Genomic DNA, 23,094 nt, shown 5'->3' with positions numbered 1-23,094 from the left:
TACAACACTATTTTCTTCATATACTATCCGTCTTGTTGTTTTCTTCTTAAAAAGTCGTCAATTTGGATCCAACGAGAAGAATTGTCACATTGAAGTTTTCTCCATCACATGATAGGATATGATTACTTCTATGTGTTTTCGCTGTAACATAAACGAATTTGCATCTCATTTTTATATTGTTATTTTCTAAACTTTTTTCATGATAAACATAAGTTATCTTATCTATTGGTAGGCTTGTATTCTTTCCATTTTTTAGAGTTTAGTCATTTTTTTCTATAAAGCAATCAAGAATAGTTCTAAAGTGCATATTCTTCCAATTGATCAAACAACATTATCATGATAATGATAATAATAAATATTATATAATATTATATTATATTATATTATATTATAATTTATTTATTGTAAATATACATTAATGTCTAAAGATTAACTTAGTTCTTAAGAGATGAAATTTAATTAGTTGAATTAGTATTAAGTCTTTTTATATTTAAAATTTATAAAAATAAAATAAAATATTTAAATTGATAAATTGAGTGATTAAATCATTAAAAAAAATAAGATATGATACATTAATTTTTATAATAAAAATAATAACATCCCGAATTCTTAATCTTTGAAAATGAATTTGTTTAGGTCTTTATATGTTAATAAAAAAAAAAGTAAAGATATAAAATGTCTCATAATTTTTGGAAACTCCAAATCAAGATGTTTAAATGAATTAAAATCAACTTCAAAAATAACAATCCTTTATGGGTGCATCACATTCCTATATAAATCTAATTCTCTTATTCACAGTTAACTGTATCAGTATTTCACCGATTAATTAATCGGGTTTTGGTTAAGTTCGGTTTTATCTCTTATTTTACAAGCTGGTTAACCGACCAATATTGGTATCGGTTGACCAGTTTGGATTTAACCGGGACCGATAATTAAATTTTTTAAATTAAATATTAAAATTTTTAAATAATTTTTTTTCAAAATTTTTATTTGTATCGTCTTATTATTATGTTATTCTCCATATTTTTGTTTGTTATAATATATTATAACAATATAATATATTTTAAAAGTCTTTATTTTTAAACTAATATCTATATAAACTAAAAGAAAAAAAATTGTATTTAAATTATAATTTAAAATTAAAAAATAACTAATATATAAAAAATATTAAAATTATTTATAATATATCTAATATATAAAAAAATAACTAATATAAATTATAAAATATGAATATATAATTAAATTATTACCGGGTTAAATCATTAGAAAAATAAATCAACCGAAAATCAAACTTTTTTTACCGGTTAACCGGAACCGTTAGAATCGGTTAACCGATAAAATAAAACTGGTAAGTTATCGATTTTATGTGGGTTTTTTTTAGCTTTATTATTTTTTAGAATTTTATAAATTTTCTTTTACTATCATTCTAACAATTAAATCGTTCCTTTCATCTCTATAAAATTTTAATTTTAAATACAAAGGACGATATAATAACTTAACAAACTCAAATAACATGCTTTTGTATCGAATAATTTTTTTGTAAGACAAAATCCTCAAATAACCAAAATATAGAACAAGCCCCAACTAAACCTTTAAAATATTATTGTTCATTTTACATACAATCATCACCGTCCATTCTTGTCTATAAACTATTATTACATCAAGTAGTAGTAGTAGTTCCTTATTTTATACAAATTAACTTTAAGAAGGAAAAAAATAAAAGAGTTAAGAAGAAGTAGGCTATGCAATTATGCCTTATTTGTGAATGTCTATAATGATGTTAGGGCAATAATCCAATGCTTTTTTAAAAGGATATGTTAAGCTTATTAGTGACGAAATAAATATTGAAAAGTCTCATATGAATATTGAAAAGTGCATAATAATAATAATAATATATACAAGAATATACACTAAATGATTCCCTATAAAGAAAATGGAACTTTAAGGTCCCATTAAGAGCCTATAGCTTATCTTATAATTCAATTTTAAAAATATATCAAATTATATTTATTTATTTATATAATTTAATATATTAAATTTATTAACTAATATAATTAATATATTCGAAATATAATAGTTTTGTTATGATATTAATTTTAAATATTATCGATTGGTATTTTATTTAGTTAATTAATTTTCATCTTTAAATATTTAAGTTGTTTATAATTTAAAATTCAATAATGTGATTAATTAGGTTTATAAACTTAGAGCTATTTTTCCCTTATTTTTTTTAAAAGAAATTAATTTTTATTAATTAAAATAAGGAGTTACCTCAAGAAAACTAAATTATGAAATTATGTCAATAAATTCAAAATAATTAAATAAAATTCTATGGATTAAATAATATGACATATTTATAATAATTAAAATTTTAATGAAAAAAATCGAACATAATTATTTTAGTGTGACTCCAAAGATATGTAACGATGAATGATGAAGTAGAACAAATCGAACAAACTGATCAAACAGTGTCGAAATAATCTCTACCAAATATTGTCAGCGACAATAAAAATGATAAAGTTGATAAATAATGTGAGAAAAAGTTCTATAAAAATTGACTTTTTATTGAAAACTTATATAAAAAAATAATGATACTTACAAGGACCTTCAACTAAAAAAAGTTCAGAATTAATTTTGTTCCCCTTGTGTTCATTGACTTTTTATTATTGAAAAAAATATAAGTCTAAAACTAACAAATTTGATATCATTTATATTTTATAATAAATTTATATTTATTTCTTCTAATAATATAATATTTTAATATATTAAACTGTATATTATATAAAAAATAATTTTAGAATATAATATAAACTATCCCGCAAGAATTTTCTTAAACATCCGAAACTATACTAGTTTTGAACCCCTCAATCATTCCTCATAACATAGAATATAAATCTAATATTTTAGTTTACATTTTTTTAATATAGTAAATGACAAACCATAATAATGACTTTTAATTATATTTAATATGAAAATATTTTAGTTTAATTTATTATATATAATATTAATACATCAGGTTGTAAGCCTGCCTAGACGAAAACAAGAGTACACTAAAACAATCAAAGCTTGAATAAAGTTTAATTTATTATGGAAGCTGGTTTTGACTTATTTATAAGTTATATTTTTATTGTAAATGATTAAAGTGTTATTTAGATGAAATGAGGTTCTAAAATTTATTTTAATTATATATATATTAACAAATTTAATAATATTTGTTCGTTCAACTTCAACTCCAGATTTTTCCTAACCCGCAAATATATTATATAATGTGGATAGAACTAATTCGATTATTTGAATAAACTATATATCAAAACATTATATCTATATAAAACTCTATAACCAACAAATCAGATATTTTTCAGTTCAAATCAAGAATTTGAATAGTTACCCCTGGTCTCAACCATTCCTCAAAATAAGTTAACCAGTTGTAACTTTCACTTTTAATCAGAAAGGGTATTATAAAATCAATTCACAAAACCAAATAATCCAAAACGAATTATAAAAATAAATAAAGTAAACAATACAAAAAAATAAAATCCTAATTCTAGTTTTAAAATGATTATAATTATATGTATTATTGTAAATGAACTAAACATATTAACATTCATCAATTTAACTTTATAATTCATTTCTTAAAAGAGATAAGAAAAGGTAAAGCCCAATATTGAAAGGAAATTAACTCAAGTAAAACAGATAATCAAGACACAAGTATGGAATCGTGTCTATAACTTCACCATTTTGGATTTACACACAACCTAGAGTAGAGTTGCTAAATGGGAAAAGTAAAATAGTTCTTGTTCATACCTAGATTTCTTATGTACAAAATGAACACTTCAAATAAGGGTAGGTCCATTGCTCCTGCCCAAAAAATATGTAGTTTAATTCAATGTTGTCTAAGGTTAAGAATAAATAGATATTAATGAAAGTGATGATCGAATTGGAGGAATAGTGATGACAATCTAACATTCGTATTATTTGATCCACCATGCTAACTCAAGTGGAAAGAGTATTTCCTAAGAGACCAAAGGTGTTCGATTCTCACTAAGATCGCCATAAGTTGAAGTGATGACAATCTAACATTCGTATTCACACAAAATGACTTTCTATTTAGTCCACTATGCTAACTTAAATGAAAGAGTATTTCCTAAGAGACCAAAGGTGTTCGATTCACACTAAGAACATCATAAGTTAAAGTGTTAAAGTGAGGATCATGCTATCTTCCTAAAACAAACATATAAATAAATAAATAAACTTTCTATTTGCCAAATGAACATGCATTGTGAGATGATACAATACTACATATTATAGTCGAATGTGGCAATGAATAAAGATATGAGAAAATAAACATACTGAAATTGAACTCAGCCATATTATCTAGATCTGGCCAGTTCCAATTGGCTGTCGTGAGGTATCACCAGAAGCCCACACTTTATAGTCTTTCACCAGCTGCACAACCACCATAATAGCAAATATGTATTAAATATCCTATAGACATTATGAATTGACACTTTTTTTAAGTGGGGACAACAATTGAGATCTTGGCACACTGGAGATAAGGTTCTAGAGAAGAACCAAGCAATAAAGAAGCAGTTTAAAACGAGGCATGTTGAGATATAGCCTCTTGAGACTAAGCAATACAACTAGAGGTGGAGCTTTATTACAATCAAAATCTTTTCAATTGATTTGATGAAAAATTTCATGGTCCCTCTTTGTGATTTTTTAACAAGATTACCAACACCATCAACTTCCGCTAGCATGCTTTCCACTACCATTTGTTATGAATCCGATTGCTTGAAACAAGGCTAAAGTTGTTTAGAAGCTTAAGAGCGCTCATCTTAAAACGAAGCAGAACCTAAGCAAGATTGCATCCAGGCAGACAAATGTAATGGTTTTACGGAAGGACATAGAAATGACTCTAATTCAGAAAAGTCACAAAATCTGGATGGACATAGTCCTTGGTTCATTTTGGGCATTGTTTGCATGTCCAAAATACTTGACATCATCACTAGTAAGAGCTGCTAAGCAAATTTGGATAACTTAGTAATTAATCACCACGTTGAAGATACCAATTCATTAAGTGAGCCTAAAGGGATGCTTGTATTATTGATTGGACTAAGTCACATATCATATTACCTAGGTTCTTCCATCCATGAGATAACCTTGAGCATATTTGGTATGAAAGTTGGCATGAGGTTTACTCTTATATAAACACATTTCATAGCTTTAGATTGAATCTGAAGATGGTTATTACACATGATGTTAATATATCATGTAGCGCTTTAATTCAAATTGTGGGCATGAGATGATTATATTACCAATAAGGCCCATTTTAGCCAAACTACTAAGTGTGCATGTGCTAGAGCAAAAAATAATAATAAATAATGGTTTTAAAATCTTGAGAACCATCTGCATCATGGTTATATTAGATCATTAATGAATTATGAGAGAATAAGAATTGAAAGGCAGTTTGCTTGTTTACTATGAAAGAACTGAAAACTAGTACATATCATATGGGACTCTCTAGTTCAACATGAGCATTGGAAATCCGATGCATCATCAAATCCATTATGTTTAGTTCAAGATTAGTTAACTGCTCCACATTTGTCCGTCAAAGAATCTATAAGGATTATAATACAGACAAAAAGATCTGTCCATGTTCACAACTAATAGGATAAAACATCCACCAAGAGGATATTAGGATAACCATATTAATCGCACATCACAGAAAAAATAATCTACTAGAACATCAAGCAAGTAAAAATTTGCAGCTTTTTTTGGGCAAGGGGAGCTTAGTCAAATTTGATTATTAATCACAGAAAATCATAGGAGTAGCCAAATTCCCTGAAACAACCTTGTAGATTGAGGATGCAAAGACCAGAAGGAATTACAAACCTGTGCCATGAAGCGAGGAAGCATAATCCTCAGTATTTGGTCTAGGACCTGGGTTCCTGCTGACTCAATTGCTTGGACTGGAAGTGCTCGGAAAGCAAAAGGGATATCAATGCTCACCTGAAATCAGTAGGAAAGATTGATCACGAAACTCAGTAAAATCTAAATCATTTGAGAAGGCATAAACCCATAAAGGACCCAAATTGATGTTCACCTCTATTACAGCATCAGAAACAAGTTCTCCCATCAAAGAATCACCCACTCTATTATTGCATGATATCCTATTCACCATTGAAGCTGCATTCCTATACCAAATCAGTGATAAATTACTACTGAAATCATCATTAGTAACTATATTCAAAATAGTTCTTCATCAGTACATAGAGAAAAGGCATCCTCCGCAATTTTTTTAGTATTCAACTGTGTTGTGTTTTCAATATTTATAAGCATGTCACAACATATAGATAATACAAGATAAACTAACAAATGAATTAACAATTTCCTAGGTAGAGATCAATGAATATTACTTGGGAAGACAAACAAAACTTGTTTGACGAGTATAATCATATTCTTGCAAGATAGTGATGAAAAACAAATCGTTTTGTGTTCTTATCCAAGCAAGCTCTTAACAAATTTCATGGTACTACTTAATAACAGTTATGGCATCCTTCCTATTTAGCTAGTAAAGAATCACCAAGAGAATGATACTGAAAGCTACTACAACCTTTAATTAAGCTTCTAAAACCATAGTATACAAACAAGAAGCTGGTTCTTACCACCAAACTTCTCGTTCTGTGCAGCGACAATTGGTGATCCCTCAAGCTGTCATAAACAGATTTAAACTACACTCAAGTAAGAAAAAAAAAGGAAATTTGAATACAAGTAAGAAAAAAAACTAAATTACCTTGCAGGACAAGAGCTTAATAACACAACCATTTTCTTGCTCTTCAACTTTCACCAACAAAACAGGACACACCTCAAAAGTGAAGAACTTGAATCTGTAAACATAACACCTGAATGTGTTATCATTAATCCTCTCAATCCTCTCAGCATCCAACACGGAGTATTGACTCGCCGGCAAGCTCATATAATCCACTGCAAGTATAATTGATTTATTCAAGAAGAAAATAACAAATTATACAATATGTTGTTACAGGTGATGTTTAACATACGTACCGAGAGGACGGCTGAGTTGTTGAACGGAGACGGACTCTGTTCGGCGAGCAACGAATCGAGCTTTTGGAGTAGAATCGGCGGAAACGCGAAGAGAAGGTTTGCGAGATTCATCAGAAGATGAGGACAAGGTGAATAGTACACGTCTAACGGAAACAGAGGCTATAGGGTTTTTTCTAAACTGAAACAGCAATTCTTTCGGAGAAGTTGAGACCATAGCCATTGTATTCTAGTACTGAGTTTGGATATCTTTCCTTCTCTCTTTTTCTTGTACGTACGCTACAAAGGAATCGTAGAAGTCATGACAGAGCTTGACGATGAAGTGTAGTCTCAAGATAAGTGGCTCAGAGAAGAAGAAGAAGACTACATTAATATCGGGTGTTCATTGCGTTCTTTAGTGAATATCCCTTACTCTTACTAACATACGCACTTACGCCAAATATGCTTACCAGTTTCTTTCTTCTTTTTTCACCAAAATTTTGTGTATTAGTGATTGAATCATATAATTTATCAATACAAATATTAAAACACGCCTACTTCATTTTTATCAATTTAAATTTTAAATAAAAAAATATTTTAATAATTCAACTAATTAAAACATAAATAATTAACTTTCTTATAAAGAAATTTTATTTTTAAAACTCAATAAAATTTCAAATAATCTAGAGTTAAATGCTTAATAGTCCTTGAAGGTTTGAATATTAGACTATTTGATCCCTGAAGCAAAATAATAGAACCCGTTAGTCCATGTCGTCCAAAACTGTTAGTCAAAAGTCTTTTGACTGTTAAATAATGACAATTTTGCTCTTACCTTTTTTTAAATTAAAAACAAATTAAATTAAATTAAAACCTAACCTAAATCTAATCTAACATAAATCCACAGTCGCCCAGTCGAGATCGCACAAAGAAATTAAGCTACCTTCTTCAATCAATATCCCCTCTGCCGGAGAGGAGCCCTTCAGTCGTCGGTGGTTCGTAGGAGCGTTGGATGTCTAATATGAGATGAAGAAAACCAACTCCATTACTTTCTTCTTCTTTTTCTTCATCACCACCTACGTTCAAGCTGAGAATGTAACACCAGTAGACCCATCTCTCTCCTTCGAAAATCATCGACTCCGAAATGCATACATTGCTTTGCAAGCTTTGAAGCTCGCCATTCTCTCAGATCCTCTCAATCTCACAGTCAACTGGGTTGGATCTAACGTCTGTACATACACCGATGTATACTGTGCACCGCCTCCAGACAATCCTTCCATAAGAATAGTCGCCGGAATCGATCTCAACCATGGTGATATTGCCGGTTATCTATCGAACGAGCTTGGATTACTTACAGATCTTGCATTCTTTCATATTAACACCAATCGTTCTCTTGCCTCAGTCGCCCAGGTCATCGTCAAATCCCGATTTGGGAGAAGGAGTTCGACTGGCTTCGACGGGAGATCTCTTTGGTTTGTTTGATTTTAAATCTCGATCGCTTGCACTGTGGTTAGGTTAGATTAGATTTAGGTTATGTTAGGTTTTAATTTAATTTAATTTAATTTGTTTTTAATTTAATTTAATTTGTTTTTAATTTAAAAAAGGTAAGGGCAAAATGGTCATTATTTAACAGTCAAAAGGCTTTTGACTAACAGTTTTGGACGGTAAGAACTAACGGGTTCTATTATTTTGGTTCAGGGACCAAGTAGTCTAATATGCAAACCTTCAGGGACTATTCAGCATTTAACTCAATAATCTAACAACAAACAAGCTTACAAATTTGGAAATGGATTCTTCTTACCCAAAAAAAAACTATTTAAAATAATTAATTAAAATTAATTATTATACTAATTAATCAAATTAATTAAGAGTTAGGGCCAAAATAAAAAAAAATAAAATTATTTGAGATAAATATTTTACATGTATTATCTCAAAATAATTTTAGAAAAAAAATTAAGGGACAAAAATAAATAATTTAGAATGAATTATTGTATTCATTTCATTTAAAACAATTATTTATTTAACCCTACAAATATAAAAAATAATTAAAAAAAATGGTAAAATAATTGTCATATTTATTTAATATTTGTATATTTAAAAATATCAAAATTAAATACTGAAGGGTGAAATAAAAATCAACTTCAAATAAACCCTTAAAGATTTAATAAAAATATATATTTGTGATCAAGTGTGACCAAAACTAAAGAAATTAATTGCAGCGCACATCAGGACCATCGGATGAGCATTGGCTCCTAGGAAATAGCCACGTAGTCGGTTGCTTTGCGCGCCTGGGCCACAGCGAAATGGCTAACGCCCCGTTAGCTAGGACGTTAATGGATCGCCCAAACACAACGGCGTTGGACGAAAAACCAACGGAACGCCCGAAGTGCTCAAAATGACGTTGTTTTGAGCGCCACCTTCGTCTCCAACGCGACGCCAGAGTGGATAAGCTCTGAAGATCCGTGTTAATCTTGTCTTTTTGAAACTCGACTATTGATCCACCAAATTGACCGATTCAAAGCCTAGAATGATCACCTTACAATGGTGATCATTCCCCTACGAAAGTAGGACTTGTCACTGCCTACTCCAGCTAGTTGACTAAAGACAGTCAAAACACCATTAATGGTTTTTGGCTGATTCATCCCACTTTGTTCCTCTAACTGACTTTGGACAGCTATAAATAGCTCTCATGTAGGGATGGCAATGGGGCGGTTCGGGGCGGGGAATGCATTTACCGTCCCCGCACCGTTTTAATTTCGGGAAATTTTTTAATATCATCCCCGCCCCGTTCGGTTTTTTTCGGTTTCGGGGAATCCCGCGGGGCACCGTTAATAATTATTTTTATTTAAAATAAAATAAAAATTATAAAATAAAATTATATAAACAAGTTTTTTAATATAATATATTATAATATATTAAAATTTATATTATTATAAAGAAATAACATTACTACTCTTATAAAATATAGTGAATAAATAAATATATTGATAATTTAATATATTTAATTATGTTTATGGTGTTCGGGGCAGATTCGGGGTAGATTCGGGGTGAAATCGGGGCGGGTCGGGGTGGGTCGGGGCGGGTCGGGGCGGGGGACACAAATACCATCCCCGCCCCATTCCCATTCGGTTTCGGGGAAAAACCATCCCAAACGGGGCAATTCGGTTCGGTTTTCGCGGGACGGTTTCAAATTGTCATCCCTACTCTCATGGATCATTTTAAAGCCAAGGAACCAACTCATACTCTCTAATCAAAGAAAATCAAAAATTTGCCATTAAAGCTTGAAGTTTTTAGATTTTTCAATTTTTTTTTTGAGGCCTTAAAGCTTGGATCTGAGCATCCAGAAAGATTTTATAAGAATCAAAGGGTGTTCTTCAATCCTTAGTAAGGTTCAAATCACCCTCTAATTCATATTTACAATTTTAATTTGAAATTTTTATATTTCAAATTACATAAGTTTGTATGTTTGCTATTTATGGTGTTTTATGGTTAAAAATTCATCCTTAAATGATTTAAAAACTATCGGGATAAGACATAACCGATTAATCAATCTAAATAACAAAAACTCAAATTTGAATTTTCAAAATAAAAAAAACGGGCTTGTTGTTCTTGGGTTAATTCTGTTGAATCACAGCCCATAAATCTTTCCAACATGATTGTAATGATATTGGACAACTGTTTGGATCATGTTTGATCCATCCCGATCATGTTTGCTCAAAAATTTCAAAATAAATTAAAAATTTTAGTTCTTGAATAGGTCAAAATGAACTGTCAGTGTTCTTATTTTGTTACCAATCAAGTATATGTAGTATAAGGAAACTATTGGGTAACTCATTGCACTTCAAAACAGCTTTAAATCAAAAACCCAATTTTTGATCACAAACTATTTTGAACAAATTTATCATCATTCAGGTCGATTGATACCTTGAGATGATGATCAACGTGTTCCTAAGAGCTTTGTGAAGTTACCCAAGCTTTTGGATCAAAGAATCGGAGCTAAAAAAATGAATTAAAAAAATATACAATTTAGTTTTCTTTAGGACCGTGGCTTGTTAGCTTAGGACCGAGGAATCTGACCGATGATCCTTGGTCCGGATCGAGAAACCAAAAATGAAAATCTTAGCCTAGGACCGTGGAGTTCGACCGAATATTTCATTAAAACCGTGGAGTCCGACCGATGTTCTTGAGTTAAGACCGAGAGGTCCAACCGAGGATTTCTATCAAGGACCTATGAACTTAACATAAGACCGATGACCCCTTAACTTAGGACCAATAAACTTAACTTATGACCAAGGATCCCTTAGCCTAGGATCAATGGGTTTATACACCCAGACCGATGAACCTAACCTAGGACCGAGGACCGCCTTGACCTAGGAACGATAAACTTAACCTAGGACCGTGAACCCCTTGACCTAGGACCTGTGAACTTAGCCCTAAGTTAACCTAGGACCGATGGGTCTATGCACCTAGACCGGTAAACCTATCCCCGAGCTAACCCGAGACCGATGGTTTATACACCCAGACTGAGGATTTAAGCCAAGGATCGAGCAATCCTTAACACCTCGATCGAGGGATCCCGGCACCTAGACCGAGGATCCCGAGCCTCGACCAAGAGACTCCTTAACCCGGATCGAGAGTTTTTTGACCTCGGCCGATGAAAACGAACCCGAGGCTTATGCCTCCGGTCCTAAGGCCTGTTTTATTCTACTTTTCAAAATCCAAAATTATTTTTTGTAATTTTGGGAATCCAAATCATTTTATAAAAATCTCAGAAAATTAGAAAATATATTTTAAATATATTTGAGATATTTTCACAAAAATATTTCAACAAAGGCTTGTTTGGTAATGTTTTTAAAAATGACTAATATTTTTCAGGTATTTCCTCCATAGTTATTATCTGCAACAGACCAGCATTTAAATATTCATGTTTCAATACTTTAAATAACGTTAAGCCTAGAAACATAGCTAGGACCAGAAGAATAAACGGTTAAAATTCAAACCTTATACAACCGATTTTTAAAAAGCCAACTTTATAAGTAGAGACCGTTTTTAAAACGGGTACGGAGGATGAAGCGTGAAAACTCTTTCTCGAGTATCACCAAACTACGAACTAAAATAAAACTCCGGTCAATACGTTTGTATACGTATGCCAAATTTTATTAATTTTCAAAAATTAATTGGCGACTATATTTCAAAATAAATAATATTTTAAATTAATTATGTTTAATTAATTTAAACTAAAAGATTTTCCAAAAATCAATTTGTGATTTGATTATTATAAATCTTCGATTTATTTAAAATTAAACTCTAAAATTAATTATTTTTAATTATTTTCAAAAAGTTGTCAAGAATCAGCAACATTTTTTAAAAATAATATTTTATTTTAAAAATAAAATCTTAACATGCAAACCGATATTAAACTTCTCGAACTTCGAGTTTTTTACCGACCCAATACAAAGACCTGATACAAAGGAGTTTTTTTAGGGATTACAAATTTAACTATCAAAATTATATCCTTTATTTTTTTAATATAAATTAATTATTAAATATAAATATAAAGAGGAAGGAAATTTTGGTAAAAAAAAATTAAAAATCAATTTTTTCTTAGTTTTAATCAAACAAGGTTTGTGAGAAAAAAAACAAACAAAACTCACATTAACCATTTCTTAAAAAAGAGCTCGATAGAATTTCGGTTCTCTAACTAAATGAGTTATTTGAAAAGTAATGATTTGTGAAATTTTAATAAAAATATATTTTTTTATAATTTTTTTTTTGTGAATTTATGTATATATGATAAAATAAAATATTTTAATTAATAAATTGTGTTAGGTAATAAATAAGGAGTGAAATGATGTTAGATTTTTTTTTTAGAAAACGACATATTATCATTAAATAAAAAGACTCAAAAAGGGTAAATGATTGTAAGAATTCATAATTCAGGTAGAACAAGTTTTTGTCAAAAATGAATTAACCAATAAGATGAAAATAGAAAAAACAATCCGAAAATAAAAGTGAATGACACAAACAACGAAGCTTATAGCGCATTTAAATCAATAGTAAGGGTGACTTCTCATATGCAATGCTCCATTTTTGACAAATCAACTAATTTTTTTCATAAGTGGAATTCGCATTCACGTTTGAATGAGTGAGTTTCCATCATAGATAATTCCATTCCAAACAAACTCCATATATCATTTTGAATCCTTAAAAATATTATTGCGTTCCTCTCCATCCAAATATGATAAGCAATGTTTGCAAAAAAGTACTTGAAGACATTTGAACTAAAAGTCATTACTATTTGTTTTGATAATTATAATTTTCTTGATATCAGTCCATTCTTTTGGAAAGTTAAGGAGACTCATTGATGTGGAGAATTTACCCCAAAACAAGGAAGAAAATGGGCACTCCCCAAAGAGATGGTCAATGATCTCCTCATTTTTTACAAAGAAGGTAGTTGGGATTCGAGATATTCATATATACTTCTTAATTCAATCACGCGTATTAAGTCTTTCACGGAACGTCAACCACAAAATGAATTGGTGTCTAGGAATAAATTTTGTGGACCACATTAAATGTAACCATGGAACCACCTCCCCTCTATTGCGAACAATATTCCATGTTAATCCCAAGTCAAACCTACCTTCATTTTCAACACTTCAAACTCGAGAATCCTCACAATTATTAAAGTGACAGGAAGATAGAGTATTAAGGATTTTTGTACATTCTGGAATTCCCCTCAAAAGGTTATTCCATCCCCGTTTTTTTATTTGTTGGACAGTAGTCAGTTGACATTTTCGTCTTATTCGAATAAGAGAGAATACACTATTATGAATAATAGGGTGATACTCAAATCAGGGGTCATGTCAAAATAAAGTTCGATTTCTATTTCTAATTTGAAATTTGATCATCTTATCCGTACTATCTTTGAGTTTCAAATTTTTTTTAAGAGAATATGTCATTTTCATATTGATCTTGTCCGTCCACGTTGGAAATGATATTAGATTAAGTTAAATTATTAAATAGTTTCAACCCAACAAGCCTTAAAGTCTTCAATTGACATAACCTATAAACTATTAATAGTTTATTCTAAAATTAATTGATTAAATTTATTTATAATAGTTGATTTTAAAAAGTTGTTTATTAAGAAATTGTCATATTTTGTTCAATAGATCAAATTTGATGGTCTGAAATTAGTAGACGACTGGTTAAAAGTTAAAATATGCCTCTCGATTAATAGACAGACTAAACCAAATAACTTATAACCTTAATTAAAGTGGTGAAAAATAATATACTAATAATTACTAATATATTAATAAAGTTAAGTGTTTCCTAAACACATATGTTATTGACATTATATAATAGATATTGTCCAATGGAGACCAATACCACTCCAACACAATATATTAAATAATTTATTTCAAATAACACACATTAAACAAGAAACATTAAATAAAATAAATAATTTATATCTCATTAAAAAAGACAATATCAAATTCCAAAATACTATTATTGTAATTACTATTTATTCATAATAAAATAAATAGGGGTAAAATGATTTTTTATCATAATAATAATAATCAATATAATATATTTACCAAAACAATATTGTATATTATAATTTAGAAATAATTTTAATTATCCAAATAACTTAAAACCAAACAAAGCCTAATTAGTTGTTAAAATTTCTTGAATCAGATCTAATCCTATAAAGTCAATGTTTAGGATAGGCTATATAAATAATAAGTAGCCATCAGTTTTGAAATCAATAAACTCTAAATAAAATTAAATTATTTATTTTGTTTCTAAGTGTCAACTCTGATTCCGTACATAATTTTCTTATTAAATTGTTTTATTTAAATTAATTTATTAATAAAAAAAATGGTCTAAAGATTTTTATTCAAAACCTATAAATTAAAGCAGAGGATTATTAATACTATGGATAGTGTTAATTTTTTACATTAATCTCTACACAAATATTTTGAAACAAAAAAAAATTACAAAGTAGATTAAATAATAATGTAGTGATTTCAAATATCTTCAAAACATTATGAATATAAATTAAAATAACAAAACTCATTTAATAGCTGGAGTGACAAAAATAATGTTTAAGAAATTAAAAATTACAATTTTCAATAAAGCATAAAGTATTGTAAACTAATATTTACTTGATGACTAATTATGAACTTTATCAAATTAAAACAAGTGGAATTAAACATTAAATGCTAAGAAGTATTAAAGTCTTATAGAGAGTTTGACTTTTTTTTAATATATATATTTCTTTTTGTATAAGAACGTGGTTAAAATTTATTTGTTGAATTATAACTTAAATTATAATATAATATTTCAATTAATATGATACACATATTATTTTAAATTATCATCTATTTTTTTTTTCAAATTAAAACAAGTGGGATTAAACATCAAAAGATGCTAGGAGATATTAAAGTCACAAAGAATTGTAAAAATAGTTTAGTGAATTTGAATTTTATTTTTGTGTAAGCACGTGGCCAAACCTTGTTTTTTAATTATAATATAATATTTCATTTAATTTTCTATACATAATATTTTAAATTATCATCTAAATTATTTATTTGACAAATATAATTTTTTAAATAATGATTCAGAGATCCGTGATTACATTTATAAAGAAGTTACTTCATTTATCATATATTATACAAATTGAATAATTTTTTTAACTTTTTTTTTGAAAGACTTCTAATTTGGTCAAATAAATAAAATTTAATACATAATTTCTTAAGGCAGAAGTGTGAAATTGGGAAGTTAAATTCAAATTTTATACATTTTTTTTAAATCTCACAATCTGAAACTCTTTATTATTAAAGTTATACAAAACAAAACTAATGGAGGGTTTTGAGTATCAAAATTTTAAAGAATTCATAATCACGATAAAATTATAGCTAAATTAGTAACATAATTTTTATTTATTTATAAATTTGGATAAAAAATAAATTAACGTTGTTTAAAACACTTAAAAATAAGGGTTTAATTTTGTATAATTTTAAAAATAAAAAGTCCAAAATGAAAGATTCAAAGAAGAGATCCAAAAAATCTTAACTGATGGAATACAATACAAAGTCTAGAAAACAATTTAGTGTATTGGTTTATTCTCAATTTAATTATTTATCAACTTAAACAAAAGCAATTAAAAAAATATTAACATAATAATAATATATATATTTAAAATTATTCTTTACCATATTAATTAATATATTTAAAGTATAAATATTAAAATTCTAAAATTCAGCTTAACATAACACCACATAGTAGTCATGGTCCCTGCTTCAACTCAAAATACGTTTTTAGATGGAATCAATGACATTTTTAGTTTTTTAAGTCACACTAAATTTTTATTTTAAATTATTAAACTATTTTTTATTTATTAAAATCCAATCTTCTATTATATGAATAAATGGTATTTTCTGTAGAATTTAATGTTTAGAGTATTAGATTATTAGAGTTTTATTTAAAAGTAATAAATGGTTTGAAAGGAGACGGATAAGTATTTAAATAAATTGAGCAAATTTGGATGAATCTGAAGTTTGAGATATTGAGAGTAGTAGTCAAAGACTCTTTCGAAGAGCAGGGGGTGGTTGCAGAAGAGAGAGAGAGAGGCTAAGAAAACCGGCACAAGAGAGAAGAGAAGAGATCGATCCAACCACATTACGCGGCACAAGCACCACCGAAAGCCGAACTCTAGCTTGTTCGTCATCTATCTCTATCTCTATATCTCTCTTCAGGCATTCACTGTGTTGATTTTCCATATAAACAGATTATTTTCTCTCAGGTTACCACCGATTGTTTCAATGGCAATGGAATCACCGGATTCACGTCAGGCGTCGTCTACCGATGCACCACCACCACCGCCTAAGCGATCTTCTCCTGTTAGTTCGCCAACTCGAGGTGACTTTACACGTTTCTCTCTTTCTCTCTCTCTCTCTCTAAGATCTATTGGTTCCTGATCTGTTGTATTCATTCTGTTCTAGATAAAATTAAGATGTATGTAATTCTGCATTGACAAGGAATTATTATTATATATATAGCGATGTTTGTTAGGAGAGCAGTGCAAATTGAGAGAAATTCCAGTATATTCTGTGACTATAGTGCGTTGTTGCGGAATTATCTGTATGTTCATTTCCACTTATGTTTCTCAGATTTGACCTCAGTTCTCGTCAAGTTTGATTCGATTGGTTGCGTTTTACTATTGACTAGTGCGATGATGCGTAATTATCTTCTTTCTGGATTCATTTGGGGGAAATTTTGTTTTTCTGTGTTTTCATCTATTTTCCTTTGTATTGAATGTCTCCCTTAGCTTCGATTAATGAAAACGATGTGTAAGCTTATTATTAGCCATTAGGTTGATGTTTTGGTGTGGTGGACCTTTTTTAGGGCAAATATGTCTGCATCATTTAGTATCAGTGATGGAGGTGGAGGCTAGATTATTAGATAATCACATTTGAGTAGTATGTATAGTTGGTTGGAACCTAACAAAGGTGATTTGTGTTATGATAGGTATAACTTTCAAAGCTTATACTAAGAAGCCTAGTTGGAATCTTTTGTGCTTGTTACTAAATGTGTTTAAATTTAAATTATAGAATACATTGATATACCTATATGATGAGGGTTTTAAATATGGAAACTGTACTTTAAAACAAAAGGCAAGGTCTAACCCCAAAATGTCTTCCTTTAAGCTGACATACCAAACATTTGAATATATTTGGCAGACAAGTACATCCACTGCCTTTTTCTGCTGATTTTAAAATACCTTATCTAGTTCTTAATCACTTTTAACATTCCTTTATTTGTTTTTAAAAAAACTAGAATTATCATTACAATAAGGAGAGTGGTTGTCATGATTTATATCACTTATACATCAGAAAAGAGAAATACAAGAGAAAATCAAACGATCAAAGATAAACTTGTATCATCATAAATTCAATGGTGGACCCTCCAACACAACTCCCCCTTGCGTAGTAGTTAATGTTTAAAAAGATGTGGCATTCCTTTCTTTCCTGTTTCAAGTTTTCCTCTTCTATGGATTTCTCATCTCCGTGTCATTCCTTCATGGCTTCTCCTACGTTCTATAAGTTTCTCTACCAAAAGTCTTGATATAATATTTGTTCCACATTTCTTGTACTTCCAAACCTCATTGCATAACATCACCCTACATTCTCTGTCTTATGATATAGGAGGACCCATCTGTGTATTATGCGTTTTTATGCACCAATGGTTGTATTTCCAATAGTAAATTTTAATTATATAGTTGCTTGGAATTTAATTTCTGCTGAGTGATTCGATGAAGTGCCTTTAATTCTATTGACGACTTCATAGACAAACAAATTAATTGGTTTTGTCTATCATTTAAGCATCTAAAGAACTAATGCATACCAAACAAGGAAATGTTATTGTTGAGGTGCTTCCACATTGTTCATTGCAGGTCGTGGCATAATTACTTTAGCATGATTTGTGGGGTGTGAATAAATGATTTCTCCTGAAAATATTGTTGCATAGAGACTTGTGTTTTTCTCCTGATTTCTCCTGACTTTAGCATGAGTTGCCCGTCTCAATTAAATGTAATCAAGTTTTTTGTGCTTTTCCTTAGCTTTAGGATTACTTGCAGATTGTGATATATATTGTAAGGTTCTCTCTAAGTGTTTTACTATCTTCTGCATGAGACCATTTCTTGTGAAGCTTGTATTGTTAAAACTGCACGAGTAAAGCTTGGATGTATTTCTGTTTGCTTGCAGAAAATGTGGAGAAGAATCTACATCTTAGGTTCCTTGTGTCTAATGCTGAAGCCGGGTCTGTAATTGGGAAGGGCGGTTCTGCAATTAGTGATCTTCAAACTGAATCTGGAGCCCGCATTCAGTTGTCACGCAATAATGAGTTTTTTCCTGGAACATCTGACAGAATAATTATGGTATCTGGAACATCTAATGAAATACTCACAGCTGTAGAGTCTATTTTGACAAAGTTGCTGAAAGAGGTAAGTCTAGTGTTATGGTCGTTAGTGACTCACACTTTTGATGTTGTATTAAATCATCTTTCCTGTACTTTTTGTCCAGTTCTATGTAGAAGAGGAAGAGGCTGACCCGCACACAAAACTCAGGCTAATTGTACCAAATGGATCTTGCGGTGGTATTATTGGAAAGGGCGGTGCTACTATAAAGTAAGTATAAGATCAACTTCACATTTTTGTCTTCTATTATGTGCTTAATTTGATATTTCTTAGCATACTTGCATGGCCTTCTCCATATTGTTACATATCTCTGTCTCTTCTAGCAATTGTATCTCCATGTTTTATTAGAGTTTCAAATAAAATGGAAAGAAGGGATGATCTTTTGCTAGATGCCAAAATTATGCCTATAAAATACAGTTTTGTTTTAGTTTAATATATAATTTCCCCCCCAAAGACTGCTATTTAATTAAATTAAATAGACAGTCCACGGGTATAGAAGACCATCATAGCCTTACATCCAAACAAAGCTTGATAGCTTTTTCTCTTCTAGAAAATCCCCCAAACTCGTTTAATCATCCCTCCCGACCAATGGTTTGATATTACTAACAAGCGGAATAATTCTTCAAGACCGATGGTATAGCTTAAATGGTTAGATAGCTTCCTATAGGAAAAGAACCATGGTCTAAAAAAATTAAGACATTGATTTTTATGCTTCAAAAGAAACCCATTATGTCACTAATCATTTCATTCTTTGCCTTGAAGCCAAATGATCTTGATAATGGTCTCATAAGATTCTTCTATTCATTTAATTTTTTATTGTTGATGTTTCTTGAGCAGGTCATTTATTGAAGACTCTCATGCTAACATCAAGATATCCCCTCAAGATATCAATTTCCCAGGGCTGAATGATAGGCTTGTAACACTTTCAGGAACCCTATATGAACAAATGCGTGCTAATGAATTGATTCTGTCTAAGCTGGCTGAGGATTCTAACTATATCGGCTCTTTCACTGTTCCATATCCTTATGCAGGTAGTGTAATAAGTTCTTCTCATTCAATCTTTATAATGTTGATTATGAAACACTTAAAACAATGAATGCGGTTCCAACCTTCATTAAATCTGAGGCTTTTTCACTGGCCTGTAATGTGGAACAACAATGAATTGTTGAAGCTTGGATTTGTCTTTCTCATATAGTATATTCTTCTTAAACTATTTTTTTCATTGCCAATGATATTAACCATCTCACGGGAAAAAGATTGTCTTGCCAGTACTACTAACATATTCTTTCTTTAGGTTAAGACTATGGTTATTGCTTGTAAAGGTGCTACATATTGTAGAATGATACTGGGAAAATTTGATGCCTTGTTAGTTTCTTTAACTTGAATTTTTAGGTATTTCCTTTGCTGGTTTTCATGGTGTTCCATATGCGTTTGTACCTCCTTTTGGAACAGCAGCATACCACGGGACAAACTATGGAGCGAATGGCAATGGTGGAAAGTTTCAGAATAACAAGGTTTTTTTCTTCTCCTAATCCTTATTTTAATAACTTGTAAATGCCCTGATTGCATCCATAAAATTCCTATGAAAATTCTCAAGACTCGTTTGATCTACCTGATTATTTCCAAATAAACGATGTGATTGTTGTCATCTCAAATAATCCACATCAAACAAGGCCCAAGATTTACAATGACTTACAACACTAGTGGACTATTGATGTAGGCAACTCCATCTACCACGACCACCATAGGTGTAGCGGATGAACATATTGGAGTTGTTGTTGGCCGCGGAGGGAGGAACCTGACAGAAATCAGTCAGGTAAAATAAATAAACCAAATCCCTAAAAAACGTAATTTAAAAGCAATGGAATCTGAATTGTGGTTTCTTGCAGGTTAGTGGGGCTAGGATAAAGATATCCGATAGAGGCGATTTCATACCTGGAACATCGGATCGGTAGGAATTAGACCTTTCTTGTTGCGAGTATTAACATAATATTATACTGAAAATGCTGTTATTTTTTTCCGTTATTGGCAGGAAAGTGACTATCACTGGTTCACAAAGGGCTATTCGAGTTGCAGAAGCTATGGTTTCGCAAAAAGTTGCTTCTGTTGTGGAAAGGTGATGGGTGCATTTTCTTTGCATGCTTTTGATGGTTAGGGGTCTGGGAGATAGTAAATTTGTTTTTTTATATTTAATTTAGAAAAAAAACCACAAAAAAAAAGTTAAAGAAGGGAGATTTCATTTTAGGGCTGTTTTATTTTATTTTAATCTTTTGTTGTTGTGATGCAAGTTTAACTTTCTTGGTGACTTTCTTTTGTTTGATCCAATGGAATAGTAAGTAGGGGGTAGTAGTGAAGGATTTTCATTTTGGATTTTATATACAAGCTTGAGATGATATGTTTTTTTTTTTATTATTATTTATATTTTATTTTCTGTTATGTAGCTTGTCAAGTTCATTTAATTGAATTATTGTTTCTTGAGGTTCTTCAAAACTTACATATTAATCAATGATAATGGAGAAGTTAATTTCCAAACATTTCTCAAAATTTTAAGCTATCAAAAAGGTGAAAACAAAAACATTTGAAGCTTCTTTGATTTTGTGTTATTGTGATTTTTATTAAAGGTTATTTGTGTTTTAATTGGTTAAATTATTATAATATTATTTATTTATTTAAATTTTATAAACTTAAATAAAAGTATATTAGTGAAAGAATAGAGTGATTAAATCCTTGGAAACAATAAAGATGTAATATTAAAAAATTTGGTGAATAAAAACTCAATATCAAACTGCCCTTTAATGATTTACAAACAAAATTCATAAAATTATTATATATTTTTAATATAATATAAAATTAAATAATAAATAAGAATAATTGTTTTTTTTAGACCCGATATTGTAAGCTTATAATATATATATATATATATATATATATATATATATATATATATATATATATATATTTTGAAGAGTAGTGATAGAGAACTAGAATTTGGTGTATACTGGGAATGATGTACCAACACGTGATTGAATTTAAATATATTATAAAAGATCAATTTTAATTTTCAAGTTTAACCATGAATTGCAATATCATTTTCAACACCATTTATAACATCAAATTTCCGCTATTTATAATTACTCATATATCAAATGTGTAAGTATGTCAAAATAAAGCTTATTGGATTTTATTCTTAGCAAATACGATAAGTTTGACAAATTTACCTATGCATGTTGATAGTCTCACATATTTGGGTCATGAGAAGATATTATGTCCAACAATTTCATCAATAAATCATTCCTCTTAATCTTATCTGGTAGATTTATTCAATGAAATTATTTTATTTTTTTTCCTACATATTGTATAAAATGGATAATGTATGTTAATATTTCATTGAAGTATGTCACATTTATTCAATGAATTGTTGTTTTTTATGTTACAAGTGCATTTGCCACCACCACAAGTAACCTTTCCATTTTCCACTCCAATTGTCAAACATAGTAACCTTAATGCTATTAAATATAGGATTATTATTGAGAAGGTTATATTATTTTGTACCAAAGATCTAGTCAAACAAATGTCTTTACCAAAATTTTACAAGATCAAACTAAAAAAATCATGTATTCTTAAACTTAAGGATAATACCAAATATAAAGTTGATATGAAGAGTTTTGATGTCATTTGTTTTAAAAATTGAAATTTAAGATAAAATATGTAAATTAATGATACTTTAAGGATAAAAAAAAATATAAGAACGGTAGACATTTCTAAAAATATAATTAATTTATTATTCAAAAAATTATAATCACAAGTATTTAATTTAAATTATAAAATAAGTGATGCAGTATATAAATAATGTCATATAAAAAAACTTAATGTATTTCATTAAATATTTATTTAAATCAGATAATCTTATAAAATATAAGTTAGACAAACATTTTTTTTTTCTTTTTTCTAAACAAATAATTAATTTAAATAAGGAATTATATATAAAAAATAAATTTATAAATAATAAAGTATGAATTTTTTTTTATTGATTATTTGTTTTAATTAATTTTTAAAAAGTAATTATTATTTTAGCAAAA

The 23,094-nt window shown here is 29.3% G+C and overlaps 2 protein-coding genes across 4 annotated transcripts; one reads left to right on the top strand and one right to left on the bottom strand.

The window, feature by feature from the left end:
* Positions 1-3,659: 3,659 nt before the first annotated feature.
* On the bottom strand, positions 3,660-7,411 carry LOC124910640 (uncharacterized protein SYNPCC7002_A1590). Its single transcript, XM_047451310.1, has 7 exons — positions 7,066-7,411; positions 6,794-6,984; positions 6,666-6,711; positions 6,104-6,186; positions 5,893-6,009; positions 4,351-4,446; positions 3,660-3,858 (listed from the first exon to the last, which is right to left on the bottom strand). The coding sequence occupies exons 1-6, from the start codon at positions 7,283-7,285 to the stop codon at positions 4,375-4,377; spliced, it is 729 nt and encodes a 242-aa protein (XP_047307266.1). The 5' UTR covers positions 7,286-7,411; the 3' UTR covers positions 3,660-3,858; positions 4,351-4,374.
* A 9,177-nt stretch (positions 7,412-16,588) lies between these two features.
* On the top strand, positions 16,589-21,422 carry LOC124910526 (protein BTR1-like). Of its 3 annotated transcripts, none has more exons than XM_047451182.1 (9): positions 16,589-16,759; positions 16,844-16,959; positions 18,804-19,042; positions 19,122-19,225; positions 19,853-20,046; positions 20,468-20,529; positions 20,736-20,831; positions 20,905-20,966; positions 21,048-21,422. In XM_047451182.1, exons 2-9 carry the CDS (start codon positions 16,863-16,865, stop codon positions 21,133-21,135), a joined length of 942 nt encoding a protein of 313 aa, XP_047307138.1. In that variant the 5' UTR covers positions 16,589-16,759; positions 16,844-16,862; the 3' UTR covers positions 21,136-21,422. The 3 variants fall into 3 exon arrangements, with proteins under 3 accessions (XP_047307138.1, XP_047307139.1, XP_047307137.1); XM_047451183.1 differs by having other exon boundaries at positions 16,590-16,759; positions 20,471-20,529; XM_047451181.1 differs by having other exon boundaries at positions 16,590-16,759; positions 20,408-20,529.
* The last annotated feature ends 1,672 nt before the right edge of the window (positions 21,423-23,094 follow it).

Source organism: Impatiens glandulifera, chromosome 7 (genome assembly GCF_907164915.1).
Source record: "Impatiens glandulifera chromosome 7, dImpGla2.1, whole genome shotgun sequence".
In the NCBI taxonomy this organism is placed as follows: Eukaryota; Viridiplantae; Streptophyta; class Magnoliopsida; order Ericales; family Balsaminaceae; genus Impatiens; species Impatiens glandulifera.
This window is presented reverse-complemented; position numbering and strand designations above follow the sequence as displayed.